Source organism: Numenius arquata, chromosome 6 (genome assembly GCF_964106895.1).
Source record: "Numenius arquata chromosome 6, bNumArq3.hap1.1, whole genome shotgun sequence".
In the NCBI taxonomy this organism is placed as follows: domain Eukaryota; kingdom Metazoa; phylum Chordata; class Aves; order Charadriiformes; family Scolopacidae; genus Numenius; species Numenius arquata.
In genome coordinates this window covers 31,834,331-31,855,330 of record NC_133581.1, presented here as the reverse complement: position 1 = coordinate 31,855,330, position 21,000 = coordinate 31,834,331, and the positions used below count along the sequence as shown (strand labels likewise).

Here is a 21,000-nt window from a genome sequence, read left to right as displayed (position 1 = left end):
GTAGTCTAGGAGGGAATCCACTTTTACCTCTTTTCCATGCCTGAAAACAAGAAAACTTCAAATCCTACTGTATATTTAAATGGTAGGAAGAAAAAATATACAAGCTTGTATTTATACTGTATTTCTATCAATGGCAACAGGTCATAAATTTATGTTTGCAACTATCACAAAGACTCATGAACACCAATTCAGTTTTATACTGTAAATACTGCTGGATTGATGGTTTAGGATTATCAATTCACTGTTGTCATATGTCTATAACAGTTCAAAAGCATCCTGGAGAAAAATCCTGAAACACATACCTTTCGGTATATAATAATGCAACTGCATTAGCTAAATATATACTGTACATAAGTCTTATCAGCATTTCACCTACCAAAGATGTAAGATTCCACTTTCAAATACAAAGCAGATAGTCAATAATGTGTACTTATAATACAGCCCTCTTCTTTTTGTTGGTTTTTTTTTTTTTTCTCTTTTGTTTTAAACAATTTGGTCACAATGCACCTTTGATATAAAAGCATTTTAAACTTTATTATTAATACTCAGAACATTAGGATTTCCAGAATTTTTTTCAGTAGCATTTGTAGAACCACTTTTGGTAACAAATACAGTAGTTAGGAATGAGCATCCAGATGAGAATGCAGAAGTAAATTATCCAGAATCCTTTCCAGCTAAGACCATAGGGCTGGTACTGTGATGAGTAAGAACCACAAAAACACTATAGTATGTTTCTTAGAGGCTACATCCTCTTTTGCTGGAACACTTTATAAATACATATTAAAAAGTAAGGCAACAACTCCAAACAGTCCAAACTGCTACCTCAACTCAATTTCCAATTAGATCCATGACGACTGGAGATCAATTTCATGCTTGCACTGTTTAGTGTTTGTCTTTATTCTTTCAAAATGGTCCAATAAAAACATACTGTAGTAATTTAGCAATTAGTATTTCTAAAACAACTCCAGTATGTGTGCCCAATGCCATATCGCTAATACTGGTTAGATACTGAAGTCCAGGATGTTACCACTGCCCATTTTTAAAGGATTGTGGACATGAATTTGGATTTGCAATAAACAGGTGCATGAATCCAAAGCTCCCTTTCCTACTATGTTTATCACCTACTTGTTTTTTTAACTCCTAATGTTCAAATTAAGGAAGCACCAGAGACAGCCTGGTACTAAAAAAATGCTCACACAAGTAAACAAAACTTTTATTCAGGACCTATGTTTTTCATGGCCCTGATCTGAATGGACATTCAACTTATGAAGATGTGCAAAAGGAAATAAAAGTCAAATTACAGTAAAGTTATCCAGAGAAGGAGGATGTTACACAAACTCATAAGGAAATGACAGTCTTTTCTCTCTTTTACTATAAATACACTTAACAGTTTAGCAGAAAGACAAGCTAAATTTTAAGATTGTTCACATTTTGTCGTATTATACTCTCTGCTAACGATAAATAAGGAAGAGGTCCTGACAATGGAATTTGACATCGCAATTTTCATCAACAGGTCTTTGAAGACTGGTTTTAAAGAAGGGTTAAAACAATTACTATGTTTGCAAAGTTCTGAGAAGTCCATCTGCTGTCCAAACTTTGGATTAAAGTCCTTATTTTTTTCCTTTACTTAGAGACAGGTATATACAGTGCTGTTGTAATAATGAAACAAATGTGAAATCTACTGTAAAGTTGCACAATACAGAAAACTGTTGCTCCATCTTCTACTACATAAATGTGTGACTCCACAGGTTAATAATGCTGTTTTGTTTTTTTGTTAAGTTGGAATTATCCCATCACGTCTAAGACCTCTCTTTAATTCCAAATCCTCCAGTTTTTTCCACAGTTCTTCACGCTCTTTCTCTTTCTTCTTCTCACTGACAGATGAAATAAAACAAAGAGTTAGGGGGAGAGAAGACCGTAAAATATTTATGTTAAAAAATACATAGTTGACATTAATTAGCAGGGCTAATTTTCTTGAACACAACTAAAATTCTACTAACATACATTTCATTTTTATAAATATTTTTCTTTTTCTTTTCCCCCTTCCATTACCTACATAAATATCACTAAACAAAGCAGTAGGAAAAGAACATAAAAAGCAATCTGAACCAAGTGACAGTGTTCCTAGACATGAATTTGTAGTAAAAAAAAAAAAAAATAGCCACGGAGTTTTATTATAGAACAAATATATCATGATTATAAAAATGAACATTTCGGGATTAACTTGCATTTAATTATTGTCAAGTTTATTTATTTAAGCAAAGTATTTCTTTATCTTATAAATAAGTCACTTATTTAAACAAGCATTCCCTTATCCTTTCAGAATCACTGTTCTTATGTACGTTGACTGGTGGCTTTCATATAGTTTAGGTATGAGCCAAGGGAAAGCTCAACTTACAAGATGTGTCCTTTGTTCAGTGATTTACTTTTTTTTTCCCTTTCCAAATTCCTACGGGAAGACCTATGCAGCATTTCCTTTAACAAGAGACTTTAATGGCTGATTTGATAGAAGTATACAGCTAATCTAACACTTGCTTTACCTGCATTATTTGCTTTCTAAATTTCCTGCCTCTGCCATAGTTTACTTTGAATAAATCTCCTTGATGCTGCAAGGTACAAAATGCTTTCAATTTCGATTACATCACCTTGTAGGTTCAGATGAAATGGAAATCTAAGAATTACAGAGATACAGATTCTCTGCCAGTCCCACTGGAGAATTCTTGAAAAATATTTCAGCAAGTTAGAAACATTCCTACACATCTTGATTCAGTCAAAATGCCAACATCTGGCTCATCGATTAGAAATTTTAATTTCCCAAGAGTTCTTTAAACATATTAAAAAATAAAAACAACTTTCAAATAAATCCCTGAAAAAAGGTAAAGAAAAGAAAAAAAAAAGAGCCCACTGTCACTTAAAATTAAATATAAGAACAAGTGAAATAGCCTGACATTTTCAGGCTACTTACCGATATTTGTCTTCTAATCATTACGAAATAAAAGCCTTCTTACCTAAAAGACTGGTCGAGGATGATCACCTCGTTCGACTTACCTATCTGACCTACCATAGTCATTAATATTGAACAGATTTCTCCTCCAGCTTTAAGTGGTATCAAAGCTGCTCTTTTGAAATGTGGTTTTATTAAGATGCTAAATGCATGAGGGTGAATAACCCAGTTTATACATTCAGGTATTTACATGTTTTAAAATCACAGAATCATAGAATTGTCTAGGTTGGAAGGGACCTTTAAGATCATCTAGTCCAACCATCAACCTAACTCTGATAAAAAAAACAAAAGAAAACCGTATTAAAAAAAAACCCACATCACTAAACTATGTCTCTGAGCACTACGTCAACCTGTCTTTTAAATACCTCCAGGGATGGTGCCTCAACCACTTCCCTGGGCAGCCCATTCCAAGGCTTAATAACCCTTTCAGTGTAAAATTTTTTCCTAATATCCCATCTGAGCCTCCCCTGGGACAACTTGAGGCCGTTTCCTCTTGTCCCATCGCCTGTGACTTGGGAGAAAAGACCGACCCCCCCTGGCTACACCCTCCTTTCAGGGAGTTGTAGAGAGCGAGAAGGTCTCCCCTCAGCCTCCTTTTCTCCAGGCTGAACACCCCCAGCTCCCTCAGCCTCTCCTCACGAGACTTGTTCTCCAGACCCCTCACCAGCTCCGTTGCCCTTCTCCGGACCCGCTCCAGCACCTCAATGTCTTTTTTGTGGGAAGGGGCCCAAAACTGGACACTGCACTCGAGGTGGGGCCTCACCAGTGCCCAGTACAGGGGGACAATCACAATCACCTCCCGAGTCCTACTCACCATGCTGATGGTGAGTAGTAAATAAAAATAGTGAAATGGTTAGCACCTGCCTTGACAGAACATACAGCATCAATAGCTGCAAGAAAAACTTTGTGCGGTTCAGTCAATAAACCTCACCCATTATCTAGGCATAGGACATACTACTACAGTGTCAAGTCCTTTTACGGGCAGAGTTTCGCACCTTAAGGTGCAAAGTACAATCGCAAACTGATTTAAGTCACTGAGGTCCCTCACAAAATGGCAGGACTAAGTTTCTGCTACAAAACCACGCAGTGTTGTCTCAACTGCACTAGAAGATTCAGCCTTACTTCTCAATGCCTATCTGGAATACATCTGGCATCTTAGCTCAAATATATATCCAAGTCTTGAAAGGTAAAATACAACATTAATGACCTAACCTGTTAAGTTAAATTTTTTTTCTGTAAAGAACTTTGTATTTTACAACAATCAAGCAGAACAAAAGGACTCCAGTCACACACTTCAAAAAACTATGGCCTCCAAGAGCCTTCAGAGACTCTATTAACCTAACGTGATCTGATGACACACAGTAACCCTGTGCTTTGCTCGAGGGAACCCTGAGTCACGGAAAAGGTATGACTTAAATGAAGCTGCAAACTGTGCACAGTTCCTGAAGTTTCCTCCTTTTTTTTCACCTGATGCTTTCGACGAGCTGAAAGTTTTGAGAAAAGATGCTGCACTATAATCGGGAAATGAAGATTAAGGAAAACAGGAGAAAAGACAAAAAACATTTTACTAGGGTGGAACTAATGACTGTATGAATGGTGTATCTAATGGATCCTACATGCTAAAAGACTCAGATACAGCAAGACCTCTGAATAAGAAATGAAAGGATTGAGGGATGCCTCTTGGCTTTAAGACCACATCTAGCCTAAGAACAGCAGTTTGGAAAAGCAAATCTTAGGTTTTTCCCTCATGTCTCTTTCCAAACCTCAGTGAGACTTTGTTGAAGTCTTTAAGCAAAGCGTTATGCTTAGACCCTTGGTTGTTTTCTTAATTATTAAGATCTTGATACATTTAAGTCTTTTGCAATGCGGCGTCAAAAGGAACTCCATGAGGAATGCAGATTCCCACGCGGCTCAATGGATACTGAGTTTCATAAGGGGTAAAGACTAACCTGTACATGATCTTATCTTACATCTTGCAAAGAGAAGGCTAAAGAGTATGAAGAGGGAAAAATAAGGCATTGTGTCTATTCTGTGTGAGATTATGCAACTGCATCGGAGTGTAAGGAAAAAACTAAACAGCAGGCCCTATGCACAGCTGACAAAAAAAGCTTTAAAAAGTTACCGCTGGCGATCTGACTTGTAAGTGGCTGTCAGCTCGTCAAACATGGTGCTGTTCATTTCCATAAATGCCTTCAACACGTTGTAGACTAAAGCCACAATAGCCCTGTGAAACATCAAAAAAAAAAAAGAAAAAAAGAAAGGAGTCTATTAGTTTCAGGTGAAATCAAACGTGAAATAGAAGTGTCTCCTCTTACCAGCATATCTGCGACCAATTCTGCTCTTGCAAGTATGATAATGTAAATTCTTTGATTTCAGTGAAACTACTTTTAATTAACATATTTAAAGGTGAGAATCAGCTTTCATGTCTCTACTGAGTACTTAAATGGAGCAACCCAAAACTCTAGGGTAAAAGGTAACAACAGAAAGCTATTACATATAACTACAGACTCTCCCAATTCTGAATGCAACTCCTGGGATTTGAATCATCAATCATGGCAGAAGGAGTAGAATTTAAAACACAAAATGGGAGTGATTCATATTTCCTTATGATTTTCCTATGAAGCTGAATATTCAGTGCACCTATGCAAAATACAAGGTCATATTTCAAGAGTGATTTCCTTGTACTCATTCTTTTCATATTCATTTTCACTTTGGTACAGCAAAAAACTCTTTAAAAACCCCACAAATCCTTCAGAGGAGTGCTGCATTATCAGTGTAAAACTGTGTGTGTGTATATATATTAAAAAAAATAATTATATATTATATACATATAAATATATATATATATAGTATCTGTATCTCTCTCTCTCTGCCTCCGCCTACTTTGCTTATTTCTGTTCCTGACCTTACCCAAGAGCCAATAATACACCACTGCTTATTTGAATTCGAGTTGCTTAATTGCATGAAATATGATGGGCATGATATGTTCATACAGGAAGAAATGATGTATAATAATAATAATTTCAAAAAGGCTTCAAATGCATGCTGTCCCACAAAGGTTCAAAAAAGGTAGAATCAGTTTGCTCTTTTATACCATCTGACTGGATAACTAACCTAAAATATACTAGAATTTCCAAAGTAAGATGGGTTTGCCAATAGTCCGATTATCTAGAGGGCAAAATTCCTTTCTGGCAGAGTTGAAGATAAAGAAACAAAGCAACTGAAAAGGGAGAAGGGAAAGAAACAAATCTAAAAAAACTTTCAAAGAATTTGGAATAGATGATCAATCAAGAGATCCCAGTTCCTGATCCACTATTATGGTTGTCATACACAGACATGAGGCTCCTTAAGAAACAGCTCTTCAGCCAGGAGGCAGTGAATCAACATTACAGGGGCCAGGAACCTTTGGAGCAAACCTACAGAGCAGACAAACTATGTGCCGTTGCCCACACTCTCCCTCCTTCCCCGTCTATAAATCATAGAATCATAGAATAGTGTGGGTTGGAAGGGACCTTGAAAATCATCCAGTACCAACCCCCCTGCCCTGGGCAGGGACACCTCCCACTAGACCAGGTTGCTCAAAGCCTGGTCTTGAACCCCTCCAGAGATGGGGCAGCCACAGCTTCTCTGGGCAACCTGGGCCAGTGTCTCACCACCCTCATAGTGAAAAATTTCTTCCTAATATCTCAGCTAAATCTCCCCTCTTCCAATAAACTTTCTTTTTTGTTGCCTGCATTTAAAAATGTTCTTATAAATATAAAAATTCTTTAAATACCTTCTTTGTTTTGCACTCAACCTGGCTTGGGTGTCAAAGGTACAACATTCCTGCGGGTATGAAAACTCTGAGAACTGGGATGCTGGAATACTCTCATGACCAGAAGCATCCCAGGGCATGGTACAGAAGGTTGGGCAGGAGAATGGGCAGGTTGGAGGCTGATAATGCTTTACTGTGCCATGGAAAATGTCTTTTTTTGATGAGGGTTAGTTACAGAAGCTTTCCAGTAGCATTAGATTGATCGTGAAAATGCACAAACTTGAGGTTTAACTAGATTCAGAACAAAAAGACTAATGTTTTAAAAGATGAAATATTTACAAATACTTTACAGTAAGGTCTTAAAGCACCTGGGGCCTGAACGTAGCACAGATCATTAAAAATACTGGGTTTACTAACTGGTAGCCAGCTTGACTTAGAAAAACTTTTCAACTAAAGTGTAGAATACATGGCATATAATTGTAATAGTATTTTCCATAAAAACGCTTTCTACTAGGTCATTCAGTTTAAAAATAAAAATCCCAAATTAACAGGATATATACTCTATTACTGTGCATAACAGAGAACAGCTGTATTCAAATAAATTTAGAAAAAACAACCCAAGCTAAGAATATACTGATGTCTATATGCTTCAGAGATGTTTAGAAAAATGCTAGTACCAGAGGTTTTAGTTTTACCATTAGTTTTACTAATGCCAAGTGATATTCTTCGAGACAATTTGCCATCAGGCTTAAGACGTTAACCAGTTCATTAAAAAGTGTGTAGGAGAAATGCCTGATGAGCAACACTTTCTTCAGTAACAATGTAACATCTAATTTCTCTTTTATCTAACTCGTGAGAAGGTCTATTTTTATCTCATAAGGTACTGATTTTGTAGACATACCAGATGATTAAAAACATTTTGAGACAAGCTCAAGTATAGACTAATTCACATTGGCATTAACAGAGTTGCACCTGCTCATGCCAGCTTTGAATTTGGATCTCTCCCGTCCAGATGTTCTTCAGCAGACACTCCCTAAGTTTATCTGTGGTATGTCAAATGGTAAGATAAAGAGTCATAGCAAAAAACTTACGGATTCCAGTGCTCTTTAGAAATCCTATAAAGGCTGGAAAACATGATGGGAAGTATAACGTTCGAATTCTCCTCTATCAAACTCATGATGTATTCGTTATTCCAATAATACAGCGCTCTTTCAGCCACCTTTGAGTCAAAAGAATAAAACATGAACAGTAATTCAGATACCTATAATTTCGTAATTTTCTGAAGGAAAAACAAATTACAGAGGAATTTCACAAAGATGAATCAACAGGAATCATTAACTTCGGAATTAAAACTCGACTTTAATCAGTAGCATAACATGCATTAATGGAATTAAGTTTTTATCCTATAATTCAGATCCCGCAGCATCCAATCTCTTTTTCCCCTGAGCGATATGTTGTTACTCACTGAGGCCCAGGTGCAGACACTGCATTAATGCTGCAGCTGTGGAGGGGAAGGGAGAGCAGACAGATTTCCCATCGCCCCTTATCCCTCAATCCTGTGACTGCAGTTGGAAAGAAGAGAGCAGTGCTGGGGTACTGCAGGAGGGAGACAGGGAAAGGCCCAGTAGTTGGGCTGAATAAGGGGGAAGAGATCTTAAGTGTGGGCAAGGTACCAATCATCATAATCACCTTGGGGAGGAGATGGGGAGGTAGGAGGGAAAACACTGATCTAAATTATGCTAAAAACAAATGAAGTCCAAGGAAGAGCCTAAAAGTCACATCTGCCTTTGTGCCAGAATAGGTCACCTAGGTTAATAAGGAGACACTACAGGCCATAAATCCTATCTCCTCTTCACATATGTTTCAACTTAAATCCTATTCATTCCTCTTCTTGTGAAGAAAAGAGGGTCCAGTTTCTATCACGCCTCACCAGGCATCTCCTTGCAGAAGGAAGTAAGAAAGAAAACAAGAATGCTGCACAATACCGCGCTAAAAATGGGAGCGAATACACCCTACGTGGTCTATCAGCCTGAAGGCGATACGGTGAGTACCTGTCACCTACAGTCAGAAGTGGTCACAGTCTGCTTGGGTACAGTTTAAGGCCTCATGTAGCTCAGAGCAGCAAGTTCTGTGCTGTAAACCCAGATACATCTAACAAGTTAATCGTGGAGCTCAGAACTAAACCTCCACTGCAACATACACTCTTCCATAGAAATCCAGAAGCCGAGCACTTAAAACCACATAACATAAAATAATATTTACATTTGGGGGGCGTTATGTTTGATATTGAGACTGTACATTTCTATACAAGCAATAACCTCTACCACTGACCTGGAAATGAGGGCTAGAGACGCACTTGGCAATTTGTTTAAACAAGGGTTCCTGGATTTTGACAAATTGTGATGGTTCGATTACATCCAAGATTTCCTCCAGCTCTCCTAGGAACATGACCTAAAGACAAGGAAGGAAGCATTGAATATAAAACCTCTGAATCATCTTGATCAGTAAAATGCTGGTAATCCTGAAATTCTACCCCAAGCCTCCCTAGCTCAGCAAGACCCTCTCTCAAAAAATCTTATCAATTCTATCTTCAGCAGCTTCTGGATTCAGTCTCTTAAAAGGAGGAGGACAAGTATGTGCAAATGCTGTATTTAAAGTCATTCCTTTACAGCAAAAATCAGAATTGCACCAGTATATCCACGCTGAAAACCTAGCCTCATACAGACAAAGGATTTGGCCAAGGTTTAAACTTTGTTAACTAAGGAGAGTCTCTTAATTTTGTCTCATTTTTGGGAACAATATTCAAAATAACAGTTTTGCTGTGTCACAAAATCTCATTAGAGAAACTCAGATTTACATCAAGAATTTGAAATAAAAATGCAAATGTTCAACTGCATGTTTTACATGTTTCGTAGGTAAACGTTATCTTTCATCCTCCCTGGAAAAATACTATCCTCATATATAAACAATTCCAAATCTAACAGACTTTTCCAATTTATCCTCAACTATGTTTATTTTCTCCTTTCTAAAACGAAAAGAAATACCCTGCAGAAGAGCCAGCGCTCACTTTGTGAATAGAAACCACGGTTATCAAATGGTTCTCTTCATTATCAAAACTGTCCACAAGTATAGAAAATCACCTACAGGAATTCATATTAAGATCCACCGCAGCACATGCTGTCTACCTGGAAATATCTAAAGATTCCCTGCCTATTATATTATAGAACAAAGTAACTGATGTCTTGTTAATACTAGCATATCACTTACCTCTTTCTGACTGCAGGTTTTTGGCCAGAATTTCATTAATCCTCTAATGACCTAAATTAGAAGGAAAAAAAAAAACAAAAGTTAGATGTTTTACTCTTCTCTCAACAGGGTAAGCCATTTATGATGTAAAAAATAATGCATGAAAGAACTACTTACTGGTTCTGTGAGTGAGGGGTCTTTCTCCAAAAACTGTACTATGCAATACGCCAGCTGTGAAGAGGTAAAGATTTGAGAAGTTAGAACATTTCTATAAAGAAACCACAAAGAAACTTTTTTTTTTCAAAAAAGAGAGACTCGAGGCAAGATGCTATACAGCTATCTCACACTGCATCCAATTTTTAAACTAAGATTTGCACTGTGCAAATCCACTCAAACTTCAGTTCACAAGAAACAACAGAACACATTACAAAAAAAAAACCAGTCAGGGGGACAAAGTAGCATATACAATAAAAATCAGAGCAATATGGAATTCTAGATAGAGTCATACAACCAAGTTTTGAAGATTCTGTTATACTCTGAAAGTACATCTTTTTAGACATTTTATACGTTGGCTAAACCATGAAAACTCTTGCAACATGAGCCAACACAGCTAAAACCTGGAATAACAGGTTGAATGTATAAAAGGATATGAGAGCATAAATGCAGTATTAAGAAATCTGCGAGGAAGAATGTTAAACATTATGCAAAATGTGGGTATTAGTATTCAGAAAGTTGCCAGGGTGAAGAAGAGCTTTGACAGCACAAGACTAAGGGAACCCAAACATCCTCTTGGGAGAGAGAATGGGAAGGGCAAGCTCATGAAAATGAGAAAATAGCAGAGAGGAAAACCAAAAAAGATAGTGTTTAACTACTAAATGGAATCCCCCAAATATTACAAATGTATGTTACACTTAAGCAAGACATCTATCACACAAAGCACGTTAAATGAATTTTTAAAAAATCTATTGCATTTTTTTCACATTTCAAAACTTTCCCCCCACCTTTTATGCGCTACACAAATTTCCACAGCAACCTTAAAATAAAATATATCATTCTAAGCGAGCAGAAAATATTTTTATAATTTCTACCTGTGCATGGAAGAGCGATAAACTCCTGACAGTATGTAAAGGAATCAGCACCTTCACCAGAAACTGTTTATGCTCTGCCTTAAGAGGTAAAGCAAAACCATTGATAATACTGGAAATTAGAAGAGAAATATTTGTTAGTGTTATCATCACAAAAAACATTCCTGAGGTCATTCAACAGGTGCTGACTTTTGTGCTGCTTTACTGCAGTACATATCTAGACAGCAATTCGACTCCAACTTAGGAATAATCATATAAACAGCCGCACAAACCTGTTGCCAAACAGGTAAGACCTTGCCTATGTGGTCTATAAATTCACGGTGTTCTTGAGTAATTAACTTACAAGAATTAGATTTAGTCTAACTTTACTTAAAGACGAGTCTTTTTTCAGTGGTGCCCAGGGATAGGACAAGAATAAATGGGCACAAATTTGAATCTAAGAAGTTCCACCTAAACATGAGGAGGAACTTCTTTCCTGTGAGGGTGGCAGAGCCCTGGAACAGGCTGCCCAGGGAGGTGGTGGAGTCTCCTTCTCTGGAGACATTCCAAACCCGCCTGGACATGTTCCTGTGCAACCTGCTCTGGGCGGACCTGCTTTGGCAGGGGGGTTGGACTAGATGATCTCCAGAGGTCCCTTCCAACCCCATACCATTCTGTGATTCTGTGATTCTATGAGCATGCGTGCACATCTGTTTTCAGAATCAGGGCTTATAGTAATACTTTCTCTGAATCTGACACTACTCTGAAGCGTCAAGAAGGGAAGTTTGAGATAGATAATAAATTTACCTTCCTAAAATTTCCAACAGTTCAGCTACGCCATTGAAGTGTTCAGTTTCATAAACAAATCTAAAAAAAAAAAGAAAAATTAAGTATAAGTAGAATATTGGTTGCCTAAAATGTTCATAAGCAAAAAGTACCTTCTTCCACAACTTACCGTAGAAAAATATTATTAATCTGTTTTCGGATAAATGCTCTAAGACCCAAAAACTTGCCATAAATTCTGTGCAAGACTGTTTTTAGGTAGTCTCGTTCTCGAGGGTCTTCGCTGTCAAACAGCTCCAACAGCTGTGTTTAAAGAAAAAAGAGAACTGAAACAGTAGACATTTGACAAGTGGGACACACAGACTTCTATAGAAAAGTTAAATTCATGAAAGCACGTGCATGTAACAATGCGATATCCGTGTTACCCAAGGTGTAGAAATACAGTATTAAAAAATCTGTGGTAATGCCAATACATCATGAAACTCAGTTTATTAATTTCCACTTCTGACATAACAAAACTTTAGAAATCTTCAAACAAGTAATAAACTTTTGATTAACTGGCTCCAAAATGCCTCCTTCCTTCTCCCTAAAAATAAATAAAACTAATTCTTAGATGCGGTCATATCTACAGTATAAGACGGTTTGCCTCTTACCATCCACCATTCCTTCACTCTGCAGAAATAAAAGATTGTCATTTGCTCTAATATTTCGTTTCCACAACATTGTGTCAAGGTCACGTTTTTCTAATTGCTTGTTATTTATATTACGAGCTCTTAAGCCTTCCTAGTGATTCGCATAGCCTTCATTCTCAATGGTGAAGCGTATGCCAGCACTGGATCTGCTGTTACAGGATCTCCACCAACCAACACATATCAAAGCATGAGGGGGAATTAATCCTCCAGGTGGAACAAAATGGTAACTTCAATATCCAGTTTTTTTAAAAAATAATAATAATAAAAAAAAGCATCCAAAAACCCCAACAACGGAAAACCCACTTTTACTAAATAACTCTTAAATAAGATTTTAAAACAGCAAAATGATTGTGTGGTACTCAGTCAAAAGAGAACGCCATCTGGTGTCTTGTATTGTACAAAATATATCCCGAAACACGGACATTTGAAGTTGCCTCTAAGATTTAAGGCATGAAATGAGCAGCAGGAATATCGCCTGCAGATCTTTGTTCTATTCCCCTTGAATCCTTTACTGCAAAAGGATGAGCTTCCCTCTACCAATTCTTCATCTTTTTTTGACACCACAACATTGGCTATTCTGGCAGACATTTGGAATATGTTAGAAGGTAAATTTTATTTAAAAGCAAAAAAACCAACCAACCAACAACAACAACAAAAAAAAAAATCCCAAACCAAAAGACCCCAACCCTCCCCACCACATCCCCCCCCGCAAAATGCACAGAAAATAGGGAAGTTTAAGATGATAATTATAAGCAACCAGTAATCTCTCTTGCATGAAAAAGAAAGTAACTGTCAAACTGTCAAACTGTCCGTGAGAGAAAGGAAGGCAGTTTGCCAAAGAGGTCTTATAAATGTATAAGATGCTGTCAGAAAATTATTACAGGGATGGTAGAAACCAAAATTATCTCAGATTCACAAATAGATATATTATAAATACCTATTATAAGTAGGTATGTCAGTGTATGCATGCTATGTGATCTCTGTTAAAACTGCTACACAACTCTGAGGAGGTGAAAAAGAAGAAAAGAGAGAAAAAAATGATTAAAAGTTGGTAAGCTGCCTGGGATTTTGCTAATATCCAGGTTTAGGACGGGTATGTATTCTTCTTCATTGTTTTGGATGTGTCTGTAGCTTGTACTAAGATCTCACTATCTTTTCCTTGCAGTAAGTATCTGTGGTGGGAATTTCACGAGGAAACGATGAAGTTTGTCAGCTGCCCTCCAGAGGTCAGAAACACATTGCTTTGTTCAATTAGTTCTACGGTTAAATAAATAAATAGTCACCTCATCCTTCCCCAAATAGCAAATTTCACCCAAAGACAGCAAACAGCTGGAAACACTTATGTTTTTTATTTTCTTACTGGATTGCTTTTAGGAGCAAAATATTTATATTTCCAGTTCTCTTATACAGATCCTCTGTGGAAACATTGCTGAACTCAGTCTCTTTCTTTTTTTTTTTTTTTAAAAAAAAGACAATTCTTTTGATATGTCCAATTGTTACCAGGTTTCAACAATAAAGTCTTATTTTTATGAATAAGCTGCAAGACTCCCCTGATGTACGTGACCGTTCTAACACTAAACATTACATAGAAAAGGGAAATAAATTTTCCAGAACAGCAACCTTCGTAACACAGACACTTGTGGATGTATTTGAATAGTATGTCTCTTAGCAACCACTGCCAACCAGTTCAGACTGTATATAAGCAGGCTTTGGAAATGAACAGCTACACCGTTTAAGTACAGCATTTTATCAAAATATACAGCTGAAAGCCAAAACCATATCTGTATTTGAAAAACAAAATCCAAAAGCAAGCAAACAAGAAAAAGCTTGAAAAACGCTCCTCAAAAAAAAACCTGGATCGTTTTTTTCATAAAGGCATTCTTACTGCCACGAAACACTTCACGGAAGTTCCCCAAGTTTTAAAGAAACAAACAAATTAATTTAGAGAGAAAGCTGATTTCAAAGCTGTCACACTTGTGCTGTCAGTGTCATGAAACACCAAACATGCTTCATGTTCTTAAGTCTCAAATTGGTTTTCTACGGAAGTGATCTGTAGTCCCAGATTCTCAGGCATTATTCCAGGCACAGGGGAAGGACTCCCCGGTTCCTACAGGAGAAACACACTTAGACACACAGAAATACACCTACTTGCACACAGGCTCAAGAAAAATGTGACTTTTGAATTGACACATTGTGCACAGCAATATATAAAAGTGCATCACCTAACTGTGTGGCAAGAACTTACAAATTCTTAGAATTCTTATTAACTCTTAATTGTCTTATCCTACATTCTCACATACACAGGTTTCAAAAGGTTATATTTCCCTCTTTCCTCATTCTTCCATTTAGTAGACTTATTAAAGACTAATAGGATTAATAAAAAGAAAGAATCCTTGCTTTAGACCCATTCTCCTGTGACAAATTATAACAGGTTTGAAGGTCCTGAAAGGGCATTAGTGGGACACTACAGTCATGACCAAGTTCAGCAGCATCTGAACACATAACAGGAGCAATCTAGGAACTATTTTCTCTAGATTTTGAAGTAGAACACGAGCATTCCTTCTAATGCGTTCCTGCTATATCTAATGAAAATAAAATCACTCTGGAAAAAGCTATCAAGAGTGATTACCCCCCCATATCAAGAGTGATTACTCAAGACTTACAGGTCTTGTGATACTAAGAAGGAAACCGAAGTCCCTTCTTTCAGTCTTTGAATTTAAGGATAGAAATTGCTCTCTTAGCTATGTCTTTCAAGTATTCTTCATACGAGTAACATAGAAGAACAGTAAAAGCACTACTTTTATTGCCTGAGCACTAGAGGGAAAAATGAAAGCTCCAAGACAAGGGGGTGAGAAAAAGGCTTTTCTTCAGAAAAGCCACTTCTAGTTGGGCTTTTATTCAAGCCATAGCCTGTAAGGAAAATCCCTGTTCTAACTAAGTAGGAATCTTTCTAAATTTCCCTGATGTCAAAAGCAAGCTACGGATGGAATTAAACACGAAGTTCTTTCTGTCTTTGTGTTTATACAAAAATTCACAACGGGAAGAGAAAACACAAGAACAGGCCTATTCCCAAAAGCTAAAGACAAGAGTCATATCTGTCTTTCCTGGCTTATCATATCTTTCCTGGCTTATCCCAGAAAACATCTTCCTTCAGCCATCTCTGTTCTGGCATCTGTCAAGGCCTGGATGAAAATTCCTCAGTAGAGAAGACCAACTACTGTAGTTTCAAGTGAAATAACAAAGCACACAAAAAATCTAGCTTGTAGACAAGGACGAGAAAGACAAAAAACATGTAAAATACCTGGCTACCAGCTGACAACGGACAGAGGCCACCTCTTCCATTTAGCCATAAAGATGGCAAGCAGACTACGAAAATAAAAAGCGACCCATTCTTCCCCAGTTGTTGTTTATTATTGATGCTACTTCTTCTTCCATGCTTTTAATAGAGCTTGAACTTTATATGGCCTTTTGATTTACTTCCTCCCTGACCACTACAGCATCACTGTTTTCAGGACTGTGCTGGGAATGGGTTTGTTAACGAACTTCTGCCCCTGTTGCCAGCTCTCCAGCAGAGGTAGAAGGCAGAAATAGTCTCCCCTTCCAAGAGAAATATTTTAACAATATTAAGACACATTAAAACTGGTGTTTAAGTAGTCTCTCTAGATAGCAGCATTTTTAGACTACTTGATAGTAAACCTTTCATTTTTCAACAGTTACTGTTTCAGCTCCCTCTCATAATCAGTAAGTCAAATATTTTGATTAAGTTATCAAAACTGGAGCCAAACCAACTATTTTCTACATCTATAGCAACAGAGACTGAAATAAAAACACACACACACATATTTCCTCTACCTCTGTAGACTGAAAACTTTCATTGTATATGCTTGTTTAGCCTTTTTACTGTTGCAAATAAAGTTACACTTTCAAAATCTAAATAAAATCCTTTTAAAGAAAATTTTTTTCAAAAGGAAAATGAAGCCTTAAAGAAAACAGAACAGCTTACCTGCAATACAAATTTCTGATCTATGTACTTTTTGGCAATGCTGGGCTGAAATTCTTGGCTTTCCAAAAATCGTATGAAAAACTCATATACAAGCTGCAAAAGAAAAAAAAAATAATCCATGGTTTAGTTTATGACTTGATTACTCTTTATATTTTTAAGTATTTCCCTAAATTCTTTTGCTAGAAAATAAAATACCTGATTTTCCACAAAATTTTAAAAAAATGAAAAATATTTTTCTCTTTTATGAAATTGCTACCTTAGAGTTAAGAATTAATTACATGAGGTTTTTCAGCTAGTTTTGCTTATTTAACTCCAGTGAGACATTTCATCACCAAGAACAGGCATTGCCATCTCGTAATGCTTGTTATCATCTTGTAAAGCTTCCTGGAGTAACTGGAAAGCACATTTAAACTGCCCTCTGAACTGGTGAAGTCACATCAAATACAGACATTACAATTCTGAAAGGGTTGGTGAAACAGTTGGAAATACTTGAATTAAATTAGAAACTGCTTAGAGTAGCATTCTACTACAACTTGAAAGACAGAAGAACAATACAAACTGGAATTCATTCAGAAGTTTCTAACTTAACTGCAGAGCTTAGCCTTGGGGCTGGAGAAAACCTGCTTACTTTTCATGCAATTCCATCTCTGCCTAAACTCTTCAGTGGGACAGCAACAGACTTTTCATTTAGCGGTGAAAAAGAATAGTATAAAAAACAGGCAAAAAGGAAGTGAAGTCAAACAGGGACTGCCGTGGCCTTGTAAGACAGCGACTGTGACCTGTCACCGATCAGATGAGCTACCAGCTGGCTATTCTCTTTGCTGAACCTTTTAAAGAAGAGCAGCCATTGCAAACTTTTTTTCCTTTCTGACTTCAGTGAGCACGAGTACTGATACTGAAAGGAGAAAGGAAGCTAAAAATTACATTTTCAAACCATTTTAAACTTTTCCACGCAAACACTAATATGCTGCAATACTGCCGCTTTGTGTCAGTGTTCTCTGACTTCTAAAAGGAAAGGATAGGAAATCAAAAAGGAGAAGAGAGGTTTAGAAATACAACATGGAAGAAGTGACAGCTTACATAACTAATATTAAATCATCAAGAAATCAATTCCATCAACTCCTGACAAATACTTCAGTGCATTTCTTCCTGACAATGGTAAATTATCCACTGGCTAAGAAATTCCATCATTTCCACGTAAGTAATGACTTTTAAAACTACAGAACTAGTGTCAATGAACACAAGATAACAGACGTATGCCTCTGCTGTTTCCAGGCAGGCAGAGCTCTTCAGAGCTACCTTGAAGCTTTTAAGATTCTTGGGTTTTGTGAAATTTAAATGTAAACGACAGGCGAAACCTACATTTCAACAGATTTTGAGAGCACAAAAGAGCCAAACAAACTGCTCACAGGCAAGGATCGTGCACACAACTGTCAGATAAAATCCTCATTTCAAGCCAAGATCAATTATGCTCCTTTGCTCACAGAAATTCCCAGACTCCCCAAACTCTTACTCAGGCCAGCTTCTCCTAAATTTACTAGTGGTGTAGTCCTGACTAACACAGACGGGATCTGCATCAGTATTTTCTATAAAGGAATATACTGCATTAGCATCAAAAATGCTTTCTCCGAAATTAGTTTATGTTCTTTGTTCGAAATACCTTGTGTTGACACTTTTGAGGTACAGAGGAAGGGATGATACACGGCGATGAGCATGCCCCCTGCTACAAACACCTGAAAGCAAACCTTGACCCGGGGAGAGGAAGAAAACTTAGGGATGTAGCTTCTCAATTCACTTTTCTGATCAGCTGCCAACACCTGTGTACTTTTGTATGACAATTAACTGCCCTTGGCAAAGCAAAACTGCTAGCAGTATCATCCCCACAATGCTCTTGCTGAAGTTGCTGAGAAACACTTGTACATCAGAGCAGTTTGGAAAACAAAACAATTTTTAAATCTGTCGTGGTTTCGGCCGAATTTACCAAAACCAGAGTGACAGATGGCCCTTCCCCCCTATCCCCCCCCTCAGAAAGAGAGGAGAGGGAGAGATAAGGAGATTCAGAAGTTTAGAATGAACTAAACTACTTTAATGAAGAATTAATATTAAAATAAAAAAAAAAAGAAGAAAATAATGAAATAGATACAATACATACAAAACCATGTCAAGCTCCCAGGATGACAGTCACGTCACCGGCAGGCACTGGGGAAGTCCCAGACTGGACTCAGAGAGGGATGGGAACTGGGTTTCAGCTCTGGAGTCAGGAACACACGGATCGGGATCAAAGGCAGATGAACAGAGTCCTCTCTGGACGTCAGCCATCGCAGGAAGAGAGATGACCCTTTGATCCCTCAGCTTTTACACCGAGCATGGGGCAGATGGGATGGAATACCCCAGTTGGTCAGGTTTGGGTCACCTGTCCTGTCCACTCCTCCCCACAGATGTGACCCCTTTACGTTTTTTTCGCTTCCAACCCTCTAACGGGGCAAATAAGGAAATTAGCTGACCTTGGTTGTTACAGCAATAAGTATAAGCAAGGGCACCTCTGCACACCATCCCTTGGCATGGAGCACAAACATCGGTCTTATCATTCTGAGAATGAGCAGTTTTTTCCACAATATACCATTAATTTCAGACAGTTAGAAGAGGCCTGGCTAAGATGTAAAATTACAGAACAGAAAGTTGGTTCGGTTTTACTTCAAACCGGGACAAAATCAATGAAGGAAAACAGGAATATGAGGGGCATCATTAAAACAACTTTGGAAGAAAGCATTAACATTTTGCAAATTTCACAAAGTACTTTCCTGTGTTTGTAAGTACTATATTTTAGCCATGAACAATATTAATACACATTAGTGTCTCAGGGACTAGTTCTGATTCACAGGTTAAAAAAACAGCTGAGAAAATGATTAGATACATTAAGCAATGATAAGCATTTCTTCTGAGATAAATGATCAGAAACCTGTAAATGTGGCCATGATGCCTCCAAGGTGGGCTCATCTTCCTCTGGATCAAATTCATTGCTGTCACTAGGTGGAAGGGTTCTGAAGATATTGCAGGATACCTGAAAAGCAAAGCAAAGAACGATGAGATCTGTTTTTCAGCTGGGGACTAGATTTCTGGACTCTGTATGTCTATCTACCTACTCCATCCTCCATCACATAAGCAGTGTTTCTTTTGCCTGCCGTCTGACAAAGATCTTTAGCAACAGCACAGCTCTAAGGAACCTGTCACTTTACAAACCTGCCACCAGCCTTGGCTTTCCCTCTCCAAGTCTTTTTGTTTCTTCTTTCCACTGATATCCGAGCATTACCCAGTCTGCCACCATTTCTGTCCACCACATTCCAGATGAGCCCACCAACACATAATTCCCAATCCTGCTGGGCATCAATGGGCTGAGATCCACGACTGTTTAGGAATTATAGGAAATGCCATCAACATGCGTTTACATGTGTTTTCATATAACACTTGGTTATTTTCCTTTGCACAGGGAAAACATTAATAATATCTGCTTAAGGTCTCATCTCTAAGTACTTGTTCAGAGTTGCCAGTGCTATTCACACATTATATGCCAGGACACCCCGTGCCAAGTACAGAACTTGGTACTAAATGCAAGCAACAAATAGTATTTGCTTGACACTTAGCCTACATTTTATTTCATGGTTTGTTCACTTTGCTTAATCTTATTTAGAGGTATTTTGCTGAGACTGCTTGGCTTTGTGAGGTTTATGCTATCAGCAACGATTGAACTGGAGTGCTTTCCCGGGTTAATTATAGTGCTGAACGGAGTGTAGAGCTTATTACGCAGCAAATCTGATAAACTGCAAACACGGTGTAGGGCTTTTTCTCCACTTTGAAGGTGATGTCCCTTCTTTGCGCTCTGCTACTTTATTTGACCCATCTCTAAGCTGGTTAATCAAACAGCTGGGAAAAGCAGCTAAAATCCCACCTATACCTGACCCCTTCATAGCAGTTCAGACAAACTAAGCTATTTAAGAAACAAAACTAGTATGTTCTTCAACGTCCTTATTTATTTTTCCAGCCTTTTACTCCTGTAAAAGTTTTAAAGTTAGTCTGTAAGGCATATTTTCAATATGTTGGTGACTTAGTAAGAAAGGGTATTTTAAAGCCAAGAATTTAAATACAATCCAAGTACTGATAAAACCAAATTGAAACAGATAGTATGAAGTGTTAGAATTTGCAAGACAAACAGAACAGACTCAGGTACTGCATAAAAAGAAAGGTGAAACAACAGAAAACTGTAGGAAAGCGCACATGTGGTGCACACCAGTGAGGAATGTTCACCCAACACAAGGGAAAAGACAAAAGGAGAATAAGGCAGGCAAACCAGTGAGCACAGAAAAAAAAAAAAAGGTCACATGTATTTCTGCTTGCACTTATTCCTTCTTGCCACAAGAGGGTGTATTTCACTACAGTTACAGTAAAACGCTTTTACA

The 21,000-nt window shown here is 37.6% G+C and overlaps 1 protein-coding gene across 2 annotated transcripts in view; it reads right to left on the bottom strand.

Annotated features, from left to right (window-relative positions):
- Nucleotides 1–485: 485 nt before the first annotated feature.
- Nucleotides 486–21,000, bottom strand: part of PPP2R5E (protein phosphatase 2 regulatory subunit B'epsilon) — a 78,544-nt gene continuing 58,029 nt past the window's right edge. The window contains exons 3-13 of one of the 2 annotated variants that reach the window (XM_074149922.1): nt 19,506–19,607; nt 16,547–16,639; nt 12,024–12,154; nt 11,876–11,935; nt 11,093–11,201; nt 10,182–10,235; nt 10,026–10,076; nt 9,090–9,209; nt 7,850–7,977; nt 5,127–5,228; nt 486–1,874 (exon numbers count right to left, since the gene is read on the bottom strand). In XM_074149922.1, the coding sequence (XP_074006023.1) occupies nt 1,775–1,874; nt 5,127–5,228; nt 7,850–7,977; nt 9,090–9,209; nt 10,026–10,076; nt 10,182–10,235; nt 11,093–11,201; nt 11,876–11,935; nt 12,024–12,154; nt 16,547–16,639; nt 19,506–19,607 (1,050 nt within the window). In that variant the 3' untranslated portion in view covers nt 486–1,774. The remainder of the gene's footprint in view (nt 1,875–5,126; nt 5,229–7,849; nt 7,978–9,089; nt 9,210–10,025; nt 10,077–10,181; nt 10,236–11,092; nt 11,202–11,875; nt 11,936–12,023; nt 12,155–16,546; nt 16,640–19,505; nt 19,608–21,000) is intronic. The other variant, XM_074149923.1, reaches the window with a different exon arrangement.